At 58.3% G+C, this 17,121-nt stretch overlaps 1 protein-coding gene across 1 annotated transcript; it reads right to left on the bottom strand.

The window, feature by feature from the left end:
* Positions 1–1,113: 1,113 nt before the first annotated feature.
* Positions 1,114–13,339, bottom strand: GNAT1 (G protein subunit alpha transducin 1). Its single transcript, XM_074959867.1, has 8 exons — positions 13,103–13,339; positions 11,492–11,534; positions 10,831–10,972; positions 10,428–10,585; positions 9,239–9,367; positions 7,752–7,881; positions 6,616–6,769; positions 1,114–1,321 (listed from the first exon to the last, which is right to left on the bottom strand). The coding sequence occupies exons 1-8, from the start codon at positions 13,206–13,208 to the stop codon at positions 1,131–1,133; spliced, it is 1,053 nt and encodes a 350-aa protein (XP_074815968.1). The 5' UTR covers positions 13,209–13,339; the 3' UTR covers positions 1,114–1,130.
* Between the last annotated feature and the right edge of the window lie 3,782 nt (positions 13,340–17,121).

Consider the following 17,121-nt stretch of genomic DNA (forward strand, 5'->3'; position numbering starts at 1 on the left):
ACATTGCTTTTTAAAGGAGATCTTTTTTTAAAACTATTTAACAAAGTCCAGTACTAAATGGTCAAGTTGTCCTCACAAAATCTTCTACACTTAAAAAAGAAATAAATTGTGCCTTGAGGGGTGTTAGTACGTTTACATCTGTTCCGTAGTTTGCTCCAACATGAGTTGTGTTTAGAATTGGGTTCAAATAAATTCTCCCCTCCAGATCTCCGGGCCAGACTCAGTCCCCAGCATGGGGAGAACACGGCCCAGAACCTCGAGCCGCATGTTTTCCCATCGGCAGAACTAGGTTTCTAAGGGCTAAGACGCCAGTGAAGGACTAAGTGGTGGTGATCACGTCCGTGTCTTTCCCGTTCCTTCTCCTCCCCTGCCCCAGTGGGCGGGGATTGCTCATGAGGTTGCTCTACTGTCAACTCTGTTTTAAACGTAGTTTCTTAGCTCTAACTGTAGCGTCGGTTGAGGAAACACTGCTGTACGTAAGCGGGCCCCGCTGGGCGAGCTCCTCGGGGCCCTTAGCCAGCGACGGACGCAGCCTAGCTTTTATCACAGGATGTTTTACCAAATTGTTCACATGGTTTGAAATAATAAAATGTAGAAAGAAACCCCCCTGTTTGTGCTGTTTTGATTGGCTCCGTCCCCAGCGAAAGGAAGTTTGGGGACCCGTTGGGAGAGGGAAACCCCATGGAAAGCAGCTGAGAGCTTTGCCCCAGCCCCGGGGAGCTGTGCTTGCAGGACCAATGCTCTCTGTTGAGAGGCCATGAGATTGGCTTGTTCGGTGCCAGGGATCCGGAACCCTCGGCCTGGGGCAATGAACAGAGAGGCTGAGGCTAGACTCTTTATTAATAAAAGAGGATGGGGATGTGGGACAGAGGGGGAGCAGCAGCTGTGGTACCAGGGGGCAATGGGGGGATTTGGATGGTGAGCTGCGGCTGTGATACCTAGGGGATGATGGGTTGCCACAGCCGTGGTACCGGGAGGAGGGATGTGGATGTGGTACAGATGGGGAGCTGCAGATGTGGCACTGGGGGCTGGTGATGGGGGGGGGCGGCTGTGGCTGGGAGGGGCGTGGTGATTTGTGGGGGCTGCGGCACTGGGGGGTGATGATGGGGGGGGGGGGCGGCACCAGGGGCTCAGAAGAGGCCACAGTCTTTGAGGTTCTCTTTGATGATGATGTCAGTGACGGCGTCAAAGACGAACTTGACGTTCTCAGTGTCGGTGGCACAGGTCAGGTGTGAGTAGATCTCCTTTACATCCCGGCGCATGTTGAGCTCCAGGAACTGGACCTTGATGTAGGTGCCTGCGTCCTCGAACGTGTTGGGTCCTGTGGAGGCACCAGGGTCAAGGGGCAGCTCAGCTGCTGAACTGGTTCTGAGCTCTGTGGGGAGGCGTGGACACCCTAGACCCTGCCAGCAGCTCCCTGCCCCCACCCCCAAATCTGCTGTGAGGGCCACTGGCCCAAGGAGCCAGACACCCCAGGCCATTACTGGGGCCCCGCTGCTGAGATCCCCCAAAGCTTCATTACCCCATTCACTCCATTTGCTCCCCTTTCTCCTCTCCAGTCTAGTCCAAATGCATGTCTCAGATCCTCCCTCTCCCCCCTGAAAATACCCTGGTCAGCTTAAACAGCAGGGCTGAGCTGCCCCGCAGGAGAGACAAAGGGGACTTTCTGCCACCTCTGTGCCCTCCCCAGTTGAGGCGCCACTGGGGCTGGCACCCCCTGTCCCCAGTGTAAATGCAAGGAGCCAGAACCACTGGTGGACAATGGTGCTCTGCTAGGACTAGCCTCCCAGCCACTGACTCCTCACTGAGGGCACCCCGTAGCTTTGCTCCTGCAGGGAGATGGCCATAGCCCCTCCTAGTGTGGGCAAAGAATCTCGCCAGCATGATCAGCTCCTGCAAACACCTGCCATGTGGGACTAGCAGAGATGCCCCAAGAGTTGGCAGCGGCAGGACATCCTGCTCCGCCTGGCACTGACGGGAGCCAGTCGACTGACTGGCTGTGTGGCAGGGGTATGGATGGCAGGGCCAGGACTGAGGGCAGAGTTAAGGCTCTTCTGGTGGGGCAGGGGCTTGGGAGTGTGATGGGCAATGCAGTGGGTGGCAGGGACCTGGGGGGCGGTCTCTAAGTTGGTGCCACGTGGCATGCTGGACCCAGCCACACGGCCGTGGGTGTCCCCAGGCTCGAGGATTGGACGCAAGCTGCCCTCCGCTGCCCACTGCAGAGTGTTCCCACGTAGGAGCCTGGCACTAACGGTGGGTCTGTGGATTGTGTGGGGCAGGAGGGAAGCACTGACCCTGCCCCAGCATAAGGGGGGATCCTGACAGAGGGCCTGGTCCCAGCTTCATAGCTCAGCTGAGCTGGCTTTGTGCCCAGGTTCCCCCTCTGCTGGGTGTGCAGAGCACTGGCCAGATTCACCCCTCCCCCGTGAGTTCTGTGGGAGTTTGGCATGTCATAGCATCTGTGAATCTGGGCCCCAGCGTCTCCTCCCCAGCAGTGCAGCACCTGCCTTTGGGAAACGCCTGCCCACATGCTCGTCCGAACAGGGTAGCTGGGGACCTGATGAGCCCTGTCCTGTGGTAGGGGTATCACGCTGCTAGCCAGGGCAGTGCTGTCCCAAGGCACTGGGCTCTGAGCTCTTCACTTGCTGGGTTGCTTGGCAAGAGAGAGACCCTGGAGTCCCCATCCCCAGCCTCCCTGCTCCCCCCTCCCCAATGCTTCCCTCAGGGGCTCTCCCAAAAGGGCTCCCCAGGCTGGGGAATTCAGGGCTGGCCCCCCAAGGGACTTAGAGCTGCAAGGTGTTCAGGTACCTGCATTCACAGGCCTGTGCTGGGACCACCTGGCCAGTGGGTGGAGCTGCTAACCAGTAGGAAATACTGGGGGTGGGGAGCTAACCCCGGACCCTCAGAGTGACTTGGTCCCCAACCCTGCCTCCCTGGGATCTTCAGCTGGGAGCCCTCTTCTGGAGTTATGGGGGTGTAACCTGGTCAGTTCTAGTGAGGCCCCCATAATTCAACCACTGGGCAACGGCCCCCACTGCACCCTAAAGCCTGGGCAGCTCCCCTTCTCTGTGGTGGCCTTGGTGTGAGTTAGGGTCACGGCCCGCCCCAGGTTGGATGCCGCAGGCTGAGCGATGTCTGGTTCAAGAATTCAGGGGAGGCCCCCGGTGTGAGATAGGGCTTCAGGCAGCTCAGGGACATCATGGAGGTGTGAGGACCTGCAGGTCGCCTGCTTAGCTGCTGGCTTCACCAGCCGGCTGTCTGAGGAGCATGGTGGGGCCTGCTCAGACGATCAGCTCAAGCCCAGCAGCAGGGCGCTGACTGCTCAAAGCATTCGTCCACAGCTGCCATGGCCCCTTCCCCACCTCGCCCCAGGGAACCTGGCTCTGGCCCTTGGCTTCATTTCCTGACCGCTGACTCCTGCTCCAACCACTAGGCAGGGCCTCCCAGAGGATTCAGGGGGCCTGGGGCAAAGCAATTTCGGGGGCCCCTTCCAGTGGCATAGCCAGGGGGAGCGGACATAAAAGGTGCCAGCCGCTTGTACTCACCCAGCGGCGCTCCGGGTCTTCGGCGGCGGGTCCTTCACTTGCTCCGGTTCTTTGGCGGCACTGAAGGACTCGCCACCGAAATGCCACCGAAGACCCAGAGCGAGTGAAGGACCTGCCGCCAAAGACCCGGGAGCGCCATCGGGTGAGTAAAAATTAAAAAGGCACCGCTTGTGCTCAGTGGGAGAGCAGCCGCTGCCCCGCTTCCCCCTAGCTATGCTACTGGCCCCTTCCCTGTCTCAGACTTCAGCCATTCTCATGGGGGCTCCTGCAGGGCCTGGGATAAATTACCCCACTTGCTCCCCCCCGTGGGTGGCTCTGCCACCAGGCCATCCCCCCGGCATCCCACTCCCTGCCACATCTGGACCGAGGAACCTCTGTGCATGCTCACTCCCAGAAACCACTAGGCACCATGGGGACTTTAACGGTGGAAACTCAGGCACCTGGAGAGTTGGCAGCAGCTGAGTGCGCCCAAATGTTGAACTTAAGCGGCACTGAATTTGTACTATAAGATGGGGATGTATCAATTAGAAGCGACAAAGGAGGGGAAAGACCTGAGTATATTGGTTGGTCATAGAATGACTCTGAGCCATTAATGTGATGCATCCGTGAAAGGGCTAATGCGGTCCTAGGCAGAGGTGAAAGTAAGCCAATACAGTACTGTACGGCGTACCGGCAAGAGCCGGTACACTGCCGACCATACCAGCAGGGCGCAGCTTCCCCAGGCCGGCGATTTAAAAGGTCCGGGGCTCCCCACAGCGGCCGGAGCCCCAGGCCCTTTAAATCATTGCCCAAGCACTCGGGCTCCAGCGGTGATTTAAACGGCCCAGAGCTCCCAGCCACCGCTTCCACAGCTCGAGCCCCCGGCCCTTTAAATCTCAATTTAAAGGGCCTGGGGATTTAAAGCCCCCCGCTCAGGACTCCGGTGTATCGGTAAGTCCTTTAAGTTACTTTCATCCCTGGTCCTAGGATGCATCAGGCGACGTATTTCCAGTAGAGACAGGGAAGTGTTAGTACCATTACACAAGACACTGGTGAGACCTCATCTGGAATAAATACTGTGTATAATTCTGGTTTCCCATGTTTAAGAAAGATGAACTGAAACTGGAACAGGTGCAGAGAAAGGCTACTAGGATGATCCGAGGAATGGAAAACCTGTCTTATGAGAAGAGACTCAAAGAGCTTGACTTGTTTAGTCTAACCAAAGGAAGGCCGAGGGGAGATATGATTGCTCTCTCTAAACATATCAGAGGGATAAATACCAAGGAAGGAGAGGAGTTATTTAAGTTAAGTGCAAATATGGACACAAGAACAAATGGATGTAAACTGGCCATCAGCAAGTTTAGTGTTGAAATTAGACAAAGGTTTCTAACCATCAGAGTGAAGTGCTGGAACAGCCTCCCAAGGGAAGCAGTGGGGGCAAAAACACTTAACTGATGTCCAGAACGGAGCATGAAAAGATTACGGAAGGGACGGTATGCTGAGGTTGCTGAGGGATGATGATGATGGTTTGATGAAGTACAATGGCATGTGGCTCATCCATGACAGCCCTTAGCAAATATTTCCAGTGGCTGGTGATGGGGTACTAGAGAGGAGGGCTCTGAGTTACTACAGAGAATTCTTTCCCAGGTGTCTGGCTGCTGCGTCTTGCCCACATGCTCAGGGTCTAACTGATCGCCATATCTGGGGTCGGGAAGGAATTTTCCTCTGGGTCACAGTGGCAGAGACCTCCTTCCTCTGCAGCACGGGGCAGAGGTCACTTGCAGGTTTAAACTAGTGTAAATGGTGAATTCTCTGTAACGTTAAGTCTTTAAATCATGATGTGAGGACATCAGTAACTCGGCCAGAGGTTAGGGGTCTGTTATAGGAGCGGGCAGGTGAGTTTCTGTGGTCTGCAATGTGCAGGAGGTCAGACTAGATGATCACAATGGCCCCTTCTGACCTTGATGGCAGTGAATCTAAAGTGGCAGCAAGGTGCCCAAATCCCTATATGGCTCTAGCCATTAGGGAACAACAGGGAGAGACTCCCCCACACCGGCATTGGGCCCCCTCCTTTCACACCCTAGTACAGCAGAGGAGGACTCTAACCTGCTTGAGCAGCTCCACCCGCTCCCAGCTGGCGTTGAGCACCAGGGAAGAGATGCTGAGTTCTGTGCAGGTTTGGCAGGGTTTGATTTGTATCGGTGAATGTCACTAAACGTCGATTTCACCTGCATGCCCAAACCCATGAAACCCTACTTCCATCGGCAAGGCTCGGCACGTCCAGATGGGCAAGGGATTAAAACTGCTGCATGAGACCTTCTCAGGGGCCCAGCCAATGCTGGGGATGGACGGAGGCTCTGGACCAACGGCCTAACGCCTGGACAGTAAAGCTGGGCCTGCTTTGTCCATTTAAGCAGCTCTGTTTTCGATGGCTGGCTGGGTGATGGTGACAATGGTGCGGTGATGGCTCATACAGCTTTAACTGAATCTCAGCATCTGCTGGCATTAAATAATTATTGTCTGCCCCCCCCCCAATCTCCCACGAGTACGAACATTTAAACTGAGAGAAAAGTTAAAACCGCTGAAAACTCCGAATTGTGCACAACTGCGAAAATGTAAGTTGATAAAAAAATCTTTAAAAATAAAAAAGCTCCATGAACATCAATCCTACTGTCAACAGCATAAAAATTAACCCCCAACTTCTGCCTGGCGGGGGGAGGGGTCACTGACCCTGCAGGGGTAGCAGCCTTTGCACGGAGCAATGGGGAGATCTGGTGGCCAGTGATGGAAGCACAGGTACATGCAGCCATAAAGCTAACGGGTGGGCATGTTTAGTGTAAGTAGCTGATCTGGTACTTAGCGGGCAGCTTGGCTTCTGAGATGTGCCCTGCAGCTGGTCCCCCCTCAGTCACCTTGTACATAACTAACCTGCACGCTGGTCGCTGGCGTTTGGATCCGGGCTCTTTTGGGCGTCTGTTTGTCCCTGAAAACCCATTTGACTTGTGAATCAAAACCCAGTTCCCCTGCACCCTCTTTACCCCACCCCACGCAAAACGTGCAGCAGAGGACCCACAGCAGGCTGGGCACTTACCGTCGTAATCAGGGAAGCAGATGCTGAGGTGGGCCTTCCTGATCTTCTCCAGGAAGACATCCTTCTTGTTGAGGAAGAGGACGATGGAGGTGATGGCGAAGTAGCGGTGGTTGCAGATGCTGTTGAAGAGATGCAGGCTCTCGTGCATCCGGTTCTGGGGAGGAGCAAGGGGCCAAATGGGGCTTTTAGTTGCATCTCAAGCATCAGTTTCCTGCCTCGTCTCCTGGAATGTTTGTGGTGTGAATGGGAGGTCGGCTGGGCCAGTGGAGGACAGATTACAGGGTCTCCTACCCTGTCTAGCTTGGTAACCCTTGTAGCCTTCGAGTGCGTGCTCTGCTGCTCCCCTGTGATCCCTAGCCCCTGCTGCCTGGTGGGTCCGAGCCCCACTAGCTCCTGTTAATAACACAGAGAGGTTTCTATCCAGAGATCGCAGCATGCTTTACAGAATCTAGGAGCATCATCCCCATTTTACTGCTGGGGAAACTGAGGCACAGAGCAGTGCAGTGACATGGCCAGGGTCACCCAGCAGGCCAGTGGCAGAACCAGGCACAGAGCCCCCACCTTGAGTCATGCTCCCTCCCACCCCACCCCACCCCAGGCCACGCTGCCTCCCAACGGGCTGTTGTCTCTGCTTACTCGCCAATTATTGGCATTCGGAGTGAGGCCAGGGAGGTGGCTGCTGTTGCTCCAGGTAGATTATTTCTAGCTGTATCAGCAGCTTTAAAACCCCTGTGAAACCTCCCCTCCCCCACATCCACCCCACGGTCTCCGCCATCAGCAGGACGGTTCGCCCAAGGTCACGGGCAGGGCAGGACCAGAACACAGGTCTGCTAAAGTCCCCACCCTGTGCTGTGACCACAGCCCCATGCGCCCTCCCCAGACTCCATGTCTGCACAGAGGATCCGATTGGCTAGCCAGTCTCAGGGGTGTGAGCTGATTGGCTGGATGTTTTTGGAAGCGCTTTGTGATAGGCTGGCCTTGGAGGAGTTCAGCATGTATCTGAGGCCTCTGGGGTTCTTCTAGTGCTTGGGTCGGTACTCTGCTTGCACTGGGCCTGACCGGCTCCCGCTGGCTAAGAGCCAAGGGTCTCGCGTCGCGCCCGCGGGCCCCCCCCCCGATAGCCAGGTTCCACTCACCACTTCGTCATCCTCCACCAGGACCATGTCGTAGGCACTGAGGGCGGCAATGAAGATGATGCAGGTGACCCCTTCGAAGCAGTGAATCCACTTCTTTCGCTCAGAGCGCTGGCCGCCTACGTCGAACATCCTGGGGCCGGGGAGAGGGTCCCTTGAGCAGCCAGGCTCCAAAGCGGGCATGGGCCGCATTGCTAGCGTGGGGGGAGAGACCTCCCGAGGGGACAGCTTTGTTCCGGACCCTGTGGCCTCTGCTACTGCTTGGGCTGGGGGCATCTCTGCAGGGGCGCCTGGCCATGGGCGGCTGACCACAGCTCGGGGCTGGCCACAGCTGGGGTGATGGCTGCCAAGTAAGGGACTGTTGGAGACCTGGGCACAGCCGGTGGCACGGACCCTGCGGTGGGGACCAGTGTGGTGGAGAACGGTGCTGGGTTAGCCACGGAGCAGGTCCGGCACTGGCAAGGGGTCTCAACACTCTTACCTGGAAGGACAACCCCCAAGGAGCTGTGGTCCATGCCCCCCAGTCCAGGCTTGGCTGGCACAGCCGCTGGCAGGGCTGGTTAGTGCCAGCTGTGTTGCCCACCCAAGGGGAAATGGGCTGAGAGTGTCATGCTGAGGATAGGTGTGTTCTGGGCTGCCCAGCTCCTGGGCAGTGTCCATGTGGCATCTCCGGCTGCAGCTGGCCAGGGCCACCCAGCTGGGACTGGGGAGAGGTGGCTGGAGCAGGGAAAGGAGCCTCTGCGGAATGAGACGGGAAAGCTCCCGTAATGGGGGAGTAAGAGCTAACTGGAGGTTCTCATTGGGGGGGAGTTAAACCCTCTGCTCTGCCCACAATGGAAAGGCCGCAGACTGCAGCCTGACCGGCACAGCAGGGCCCTGAGAGCCCCGGCTGGCACCGCGCCCAGCCTGGGTGCATCAGCACTAGATGGCGCCAGCCAATAACAAATGAAGACGAGGATAAGCCCTGGTGAGATTACGGTGCCAAGATTCAGCAGGTGGGAGAGGCCCCCTCCCAGGGCAGGGGCCTGGGCTGAGCGTGGGACTCAGCCAGTCCCCGGAGGGGGCTGGGGCCAGAGGCTGTTGGAGACTGTATCAGCTCAATGGGAAAACAGCCCTGGAAAGCAGAGGGCCCCAACCGCCCTGTTCTGTCATGTTGGTGCATTGCCACCCCAGGGCATGCACAGCGTTGGCCCAGCCAGCCCCAGGCCCTGTGCCCAGCTCTGCCCGCCTGCTCCCATCCCTCCCACTGCCCAAATCTCCTCCTTGCCTTAACCCTTTGAATCCCAGCCTCCCCCTGACTGGGTCTCCAGTGCTCCAGGCCCCAGAGTCCTGCCCAAGCCCAGCACCCCCTTCTCCTGTGCCCCACAGGTCTTGGGGCGGCTCTCCACACCCACATCTGGAGCTGGCTGCTGGGACCCTTGTTGACACCCCCCACACACCCCGCGGGCTGTCTGTGCTTAGCAGGGCCCCGTTCCCGCACCATGCCCTACCTGAAGTTGAGGTCCTTGAAGGAGAACTGGGTCTCGATGATGCCGGTGGTCTTGACCCTGGAGCGCAGCACATCCTGCTCTGTGGGGACGTAGCCAGGTGCCACCAGGCGCGCCACATCGCTCAGGTAGCTGCCCAGGCAGAAAGGAAGGGCCTGAAATACTCATCACCTCAGGGATGGCAAGGGATGGTTTCCATGCTTCCCAGGCCCAGAGCGGCTGGAGCCAAAGGCTGGGTGCCCTGGACAGCTCAAGCAGGCGCATGGGGGTCAGGGATCTAGCCCCATCGCTGCCTCATGCTTGCATCCCACTGACTGGGGTCTCTTTGGCTGCTGTGCTTGGTAGCTTCGAAGGAGCTCAGAGGGGGGCAGCGGCTTCACCAAAGCTGGCAAAGTTCAAGTGGGCACCACGAGAGGACTAGCTTCCAGCTCAGATGCCCATTCGCCCCAGGCTGTGGGCTCCCTGGGGCAGGGCCTGGCTTTCGCTGGGTGTCTGGGTAGTGCCCAGCACGAGGGGCCCCTTGGAGCTGGCTGGACCCCACCCACCCCACACGCTGCTATATTCTAGGGTGACCAGTGCCTAGAGCCACCTGCTGCTGCTGTTACTTCTTCGTCTTGCCGTGGTGCTGAGATCGGGTGCTGTGTGGACACAGCAAAGGGCTGGCACGCTATAGCTACAGACCTCCCCATGGGCACCCTGACGGCAACCCGCCTCCTACCTCCCACCCCCTCTCTGCATCTCCAGGAAAGGGGCCCCGGTCCCCTCTTCCCCCGGCCCCACACTGGCCTCTGGAGCTGCTCTGAGTCCCAGTAGTGCCATGCCTCCTCAGCCTGCACCCTCTTGGCCCTGTGCCCACCTCCCTGTGCCAGCGCCTGTGTGGGCTCAGCAGAGGGCTGCCTGTGCCAGAGGAATGGGACTAGGTGCTGGGGTGAGGTCGGGGTGGGCTGGGGAGAACCCCCCCCCACTCTCCCTTACATACTGGGGAACAGTCAAACCACTTGTTCTGATGTTCCCCAAACTCCTCCCAGCCTCCAGGTCAGTGCAAAGCCAGGGGGGTTCCTAGCCCATCTCCCATGGGACTGGCAGGCCATTCCCTTGCCAATGCCTCTGTGATGAGGTCTGTGGGGGCACCTGAGCCGGGGTACTGCCTGGGCGGCCTGTGCCCTAGGAGGTTACACAGGAAGGTTCATACTAGCCGGCCGAGTCGTTCAGCTGGTACTCCGAGGCGCGCTCGAAGCAGGCCTGGATGCCCGTGTCCTTCCAGAGGCGGGCAATGATGTCAGACATCTCCTTGGGCATGGTGCCCTCTTCAATGGTGTCAGCCAAGTGCAGCAGCTTACGGGCATCGTCCTGGGGAGACAGGGCGTAGCAGGATCAGTTGCTTTGGCTTGGCCCAGGCTCACCAGGAGGCACCGGATGCTCTGAAGTAAAGCCCTGTCAGCAGTGGGAATCGAACCTTCACCCGCTGGATCTAAACACATGAGCTAAACTACCCAGCTCTGCTGTCTGGGGCCATAGGGGACTCATCAACTGCTATATGTGGCCGAGAGGGTTGCAGAACCCCACCTATCCCCCTCCTGTGCCCAGCCGCTCACCTGCCGGGCTGAGTCCCCGTACTGGATGCTCAGCGTGCCCATGGCCCGCACGATGGCCAGCATGGACTGCAGGGTGTTGCTGTAGATGATGGAGATGAACTCCAGGCACTCTTCCAGGGAGTATCCATCCTGGTGGATGATCCTGGTGGAGACAGGAGCAGGTGGTGAGCCTGGGGGAGGCCGCGGGCTCCAAAGCTGGGCACTCCCTGGCAATGCCTGGCCAAGCACAGAGGGCACCCAATGGTCTGGAGGCGTTGCCACCAGCTCGCTCCCTTCCAGTGAGTTTCCCCAACATGAGCCTAGCAGTATGGCAGCCATGCCGCGATGGCATGTGCTGCCTGAGGGACAGTCTCAGCACACTGCAGTGGGCATGGTGGGTGGGCAGAATTCCCTGGGCGTGAGGACGGGTATTGGGGAGCCCCCAGAGGTTGCACCCTAGCGTATCGCAGCTGGGCATCACTTGGAAAGGCAGAAATCGGTGGGGGGTAGCATGCCACTGCCAGTAAAGGCTGCTGCGGGAGATCCTGTCTCAAAAACCAGGCGTCCAGGGTGGGGCAGGAGCTGGCTGTGGGGAGCTCCCAGCTACTCCAGCCCCAGCCTCTCCCAGCAAGGGGCACTGTGGATAGCAAGGTAGGCATCAGTGAGGTGTGAACCCACTTACTTCATTTGTTTTACAATTGTGCTCTTCCCGGATTCGCCAGCTCCTGGGGGACAGAAAGGAAAGTCATGGCAGGGAACATGCCCGGTGTGGAGCCCGACGCAGCCACCTGGGTCACCATGCCGTGGGGCGCTGGGTGGGTGCGACAGGGAGCCCGCTGCTAATCAGCTCCAATGGAGCGGGAGCGGAGGGGGCAAGGGAGATGGAGAGCCACCTTGGGTGGTCTGGGCATCACGTGGCCTGACATCCTCTGTGCCCATACAGTTCTGCTGCAAATCCCTCCCTGGCTCTGGTTGGATGGACCAACCCATTGGATGGGCTAGCAGGGCCCTGGGGTGGGACTGGAGCCCACTGGGCCACGTGTCACAGGCCCCCCTCTGTGCTAGAACCACGGAGGCAGGCACAGCCCCAGAACCTGCTTTTAGCGCCGGAGGGCCCCAGTTCAAGTGCTGGTGTGTTGGGCAAGATGGTGGCAGCCTCATGCAGCCGCCCCGGCCCACAGTCGCCTGGCTGCACTCAGTGCATGGCTGCGAAGCAAGCTGGAGAGTTGAGAACGGGGGCAGGGCAGGTACAGCCCTAATCGCTTCTCTGCAGACACAGGGCTCTGGCTAATGCGATCTGCACCACAGCTCGGCTTAAGCATCCACGCCCCAGGCAGAGCCGCCTGGGCCCAGGTGGAGGGCCCATGCAGATGCTAGCCACAGAAAAAGGGGACACTGATGCCCCAGCGATCTGTGGGCAGGGTGCGGACGCGAAGGCAGCTGGAGGCTCTGCCCCAACCTTGCCGTGTGCAACGGCACCTGTTATCAGATGGGGCAGCCACAGCAATGGGGTGGAGGGAAAGGTACCACCCAGCCCAGCGTACATGTGCGGGCTCCTGTGCATTGCCTGGGGCATCCTGCGAGCCCCCGAGACAGCGCAACAGAACCTCAGAGACCTTGTCCGCTGGGTCCCCCCCCGAGGGCTGTAAAGCCAGCGACAGCGGCCAGACCCTCCCCGGCGCAGCGCCATGGCATCAGCGAGGCAAGGGCCACAGCAGTCAACCAGCAAAGCTGAGTCCCATCAGCCGGGAGTCTGTCCCCATGGCGGTCGGAGGAGCTGCTGTGGATTTACCCCAGCTGGTCCCAGCCGTGTCTCTAAGGAACCAGCCCCATCTCTGTCAGTGTGGGGGAGTCAGGTGGGTTCAGATCCATTGGTCACACACAGTCCCCCCAGGTCCAGCCCCTGGGAGGGCAGAGTTGGGGGCGCTCAGGGACAGGGTGCTGGGCGTCTGTGCTTGTGTGTTTAATGCCAAGGGAGTCTGAACTGAAGCCCAGTGCCACCCGCCCTGCCTGCCTGGCACCACCCTGAGCTGAATCGCCCAGGGCCGCCCATGGGAGCTGCCAGCATTGGTGCAGAGCCCTCTGGGAAGGCCCAGTACCACAGGCTTGCTGGTCAGGAGCTGCAGGGGCTGGTCAGGATGTGGGGGACTGGCTGGCTCAGGATTGGGGGGACTGGTCAGGCTCTGGGGGAGCTGGCTCAGGATCTGGGGGGGCTGGTCAGGATGGAGGGCTGGCTCAGGATCTGGGGGGCAGGCTTAGGATGGGGGCGCTGGCTCCATAGCCCAACACATACCCAAAAGCAGCAGCTTGACCGTCCTGGCATCCTTCTCCGCATCTTCCTTGAGCTTCTTCTCCAGCTCGCGGGAGTGTTTCTCCTCTGCGCTGGCGCCAGCGCCCATGGTCCGGGTGCACCCGCTGAGCTGCTCTTTTGTGCTCAGCGACAGGGGGAACCCTAGACCAACCCCTAAATGTCCGGCACCCCCCGCCAGTCTCCCTCTTCGCCCACCAGGAGCGCGAAGCGGCACCGTTCCCCACCGCTCCCCAGGCACCGACTGCCCCCGCCCTGGCCCCAGTGCCAGCCACACGCCAGTTGGGGAGGATTTTGCGGGCTATGGCCGTCAGGTGCTCCCAGCCACCCAATCTCTGGCAAGGACAGGTGGCCAAGGATCAGGTGCAGACCCACTCCACCTCCCCCCACAGCCCAGCTTGGAGCTGACTTGCTGTGCTCAGCATGGCAAGCAGCCGGTGAGCCGCTGGCTTAAGCTAAAGCCCCTCAAATCTCCCCCTTGCTGAGCCCAGCGATTTCAAGCCTCATCTGATCCTGGCCAGCGATGGGGCAGCAGGTTATACAGGAAGGGCCTTCCCCACAGCCCTGCACCCCTTTCCCCTCCCCGGCATGGGGAGCAGCATGGGTGGGCTTGGGGTACAAAGGGACATGCTGCTGGGTCCTGTGCTGAGCCCAGCCCAGCTGGACCTGCAGCTCCAGCACCAGGACATTGAGTGTCCAGGGGCTCTGAGGACCGCCCTCGACATCAGCCAGTGCTGTGAGCATTGCGGGGCACCGCCGGCCGGGGCACCTAGCACCTAGCCTGGATCTCAGGCTGCCTGTGTGGCCATGTTCTAGATCCATGTGGGCAGCTGCCACCATGGCCTGGCACAGGAGCAAGGGGGAGCTTCAGGAGATGGCCCAGCTGGCTGGGGGAGGAGTTTGCCACATAGGCATGGAGCTGCTGGATGCCAGCTGGATTTCCTTGCCCCCTCCCAGCGCCACCATCCCTTGCTGCCCCATCCGGGCTCAGGGTGATGCCCCAGGGAAACCTTTGAGCTCATCTCATCGGGCCCCTCCTGCTCCCTGTCTCAGCCCTGCTCTCCGGCCCTCAGGGACTCAAGCCCCCCTACCCCTGGGAACTGCCCAGGGCTTGTAGATCCCCTGGGAACTGCCCAGGGCTTGTAGATCCCCTGACCTGATCCACTGCCCATCCATCCGTCTGAGGGTGCCCAACAGACCATACGCTGCTCTAACCCCACCACCACCCAACCAACATGCCTGCCCCTAGATATGGGGCTCTGGAGATCAGATATGATGGATACCACTGCACCAGCCTGGCCTATGGCCTCCAGCCCCAGCCAGCCAGCCCCATGAGAGGGGAAGCCTAGGCCCTGGGGAGAGCAGGCTGAAGGGAATCAGAGCTCGGGAGTGGGGGTGAGGGTGGGAGTAAGGGTGAGCAAAGGGAGTTATTGGGGAGGAGCATGTCTGGGGAAAATTGAAAAACGGGTGCAGGGGGGAATTGGGGGTTGGGCCATTGAAATGTTTCATTTCAACAAAGTCATTTCATTTTGCTTTTGACCATTTTTAACCATGTTTGAGTATTGTGTTGTGTTATTTATTATTTCAAGCACTTTACAATGAAAGGAACGTTGGAAAGTGATGATCCTGTTTGGAAAATATTCACGGTTTCAATTAGTTTTTTGGCTGAAAAACCTCTAAACAAAAATTTAGGAAAAAAATCAGAACATTTTGCTATTTGGGCATTGAAAGGACTCAGTGTATTGAAATTCCCTTTAATTTTACTTTTAAAAAGAAATCAAAACCATTTAGAAAAAAGCAATAACCGGCACTTTACTGCTTGAGATTCTGTTTTATGGTAAATGTGATTGAGCATGTGGGTTGTGTTGTGTGGGTCTGTGTGGGTGGCAGATGGCGGGTGGGGGGTGCTGCAGTCAGAAGCTACATGTGTTTGGGGCTTTGGTTGTGTTGTTATGTGGGTGGTTGTGTTGAATTCTGTGCAGGTTGTGTTGTGCTGGGAGAGTTGTGTGGATCTGGGCAGATGGCGAATGAGGGGTGCTGGTTGTGTTGTGTTGGTTTGCCTGTGGAGTGAGTTGTTTGGGTCTGTGCAGGCGGCGAATGAAGGTGTGTGCTGCAGCGAGGGGCTGTGCGTGTTTGGGGTTGTCATGTTGTTGTGTGAGTGGTTGTTGTGACTCTGGCAGACCAGATGCCAACTCTTACCCAGGCTGCAAGCATTAGCTCAGAACTGACAAACTCATAGCTGGAGACCAGAGCACTGCTGGAAGCTGGGAATGGGCGACAGGGGATGGATCACTAACTTGATGATTACCTGTTCTGTTCATTTCCTCTGGGGCACCTGGCATTGGCCACTGTTGGTAGTCAGGATACTGGGCTAGATGGACCTTTGGTCTGACCCAGTCTGGATGTTCTTATGTCACCTGTACGGTAGTTTTGCTCAAATAGGTATTAGTCTTATGAGAAACTATTTCGTGTTTAGACCTACGAACCTGCAAACTACGGCCTGCAGGCCGGATCTGGCCTGCCAGCCATTTTAAACCAGCCCTCGAGCTCTCACTGGGGAGCAAGGTCTGGGGCTTGCCCTGCTCCGGCACTCCAGCCAGGGAGCAGGGTCTGAGGCTGCTCCACGTGGCTCCTGGAAGCTGCGGCATTGCCCTGCTCCAGCTCCTATACGTAGGGGCAGCCAGGGGCTCCGCTCTGCATGCTGCCCCCTGCCCCAAGCACCACCCCCACAGCTCCTATTGGCCAGGAACTGCGGCTAATGGGAGCTGCAGGGGCAGTGTGGATGGGGCAGCATGCAGAGCCACCTGGCAGTGGCTCTGCATGGGAGCCAGAGGGGGAACATGGACGCTGCTTCCAGGAGCTGCTTGAGGTAAGCGCCGCCCAGAGCCTGAGCCCCTCCCCACAGCCTAAGCCCCTGCCCCAGCCCTGATCCCCCTCCCGCCCTCTGAACCACCCTCCTGCATCCCCAAACCCCTCATCCACAGCCCCAGCCGAGTCTGTACCACTTCCTGCACCCCAACCCCCTGCCCTAGCCCTGATCCCCCTCCCGTCTTCCAAACCCCTTGGTCCAAGCTGGGAGCACCATCCTACACCCCAAACTCTTCATCCCAGCCCCACCCCAGAGCCTGCACCACCAGCTGGAGCGCTCACACCCCCCGGCCCCCCGCACCCTACTCCCCCACCCCAGCCCAGAGCTCCCTCCCACACCCTGAACTCCTCATTTCTGGCCCCACCCTGGAGCCCACACCCCTAAACAGAGCCCTCACCATCTCCCACACTCTAACCCCAACTTTGTGCGCATTCATGGCCTGCCATACCATTTCTATTCCCAGATGTGGGCCAAAAAGTTTGCCCACACCTGGTTTAGACTCTACAAAATGCTTGTAAATTGCAGCCTGTGTTCATCTCACTTGTGATGCCTGTAAACCAGGCTATTAAGTAAGATTTAAGTGTTTGCTCTGAAATAGTAAAACCCCACAGGCAAGAGCAAACCAGCATGAAATGCTAGTTTGCCACAGGAGGTGCCATCTCCTATCCAACAGGAGAAGGGCCCTAGAACTCAGACAACCCTTGTGAAACAGCAAAGGACAAATTACTCCCTTGATAGCTCCCCATCCCCCATGAAGAGGAGACCTGCGTGTGAACACCTCCCTTTATCTTGGCAGAGGGGAATAAAAATACCTGACAGTAAGAAACTGCATCTGTTTGAACTCTGAGGGGCCAGAGACCCCAAACTGAAGCCAGAAACTCCCAGGGGCTGCCTCCCCGGGCCATCCTGAGAGACACTTTGAATCAACAGATCTCACTACAACTCTGTCACTCTTAGGCCAGGTCTGTGCTACACACAGAGCTTCTCCCACCAACATAGCTACTGCCTCTCCTGGAGGTGGAGTTATGAACCTGACAGGAGAGGTCTCTCCTGTCAGCATGCCATGTCTTCAGCAGATGCGCTACAGTGGCAGCTGCGCTGATGCACGTTTGTAGGGTAGACCTGTCCTTCGAGT

This window comes from Natator depressus, chromosome 7, assembly GCF_965152275.1.
Source record: "Natator depressus isolate rNatDep1 chromosome 7, rNatDep2.hap1, whole genome shotgun sequence".
NCBI lineage: Eukaryota > Metazoa > Chordata > Testudines > Cheloniidae > Natator > Natator depressus.

What these genes read in the sequence shown, in the direction of transcription:
- GNAT1 (XM_074959867.1), bottom strand. Translation starts at nt 13,208, where the DNA reads ATGGGCGCTGGCGCCAGCGCAGAGGAGAAACACTCCCGCGAGCTGGAG. An exon ending in CTGAACGACTCGGCCGGCTA is followed by an intron (nt 9,368 to 10,427) that starts GTATGAACCTTC and finishes CTGCCTGGGCAG; the next exon opens with CTACCTGAGCGATGTGGCGC. An exon ending in TGGTGGAGGATGACGAAGTG is followed by an intron (nt 6,770 to 7,751) that starts GTGAGTGGAACC and finishes GCTCCTCCCCAG; the next exon opens with AACCGGATGCACGAGAGCCT.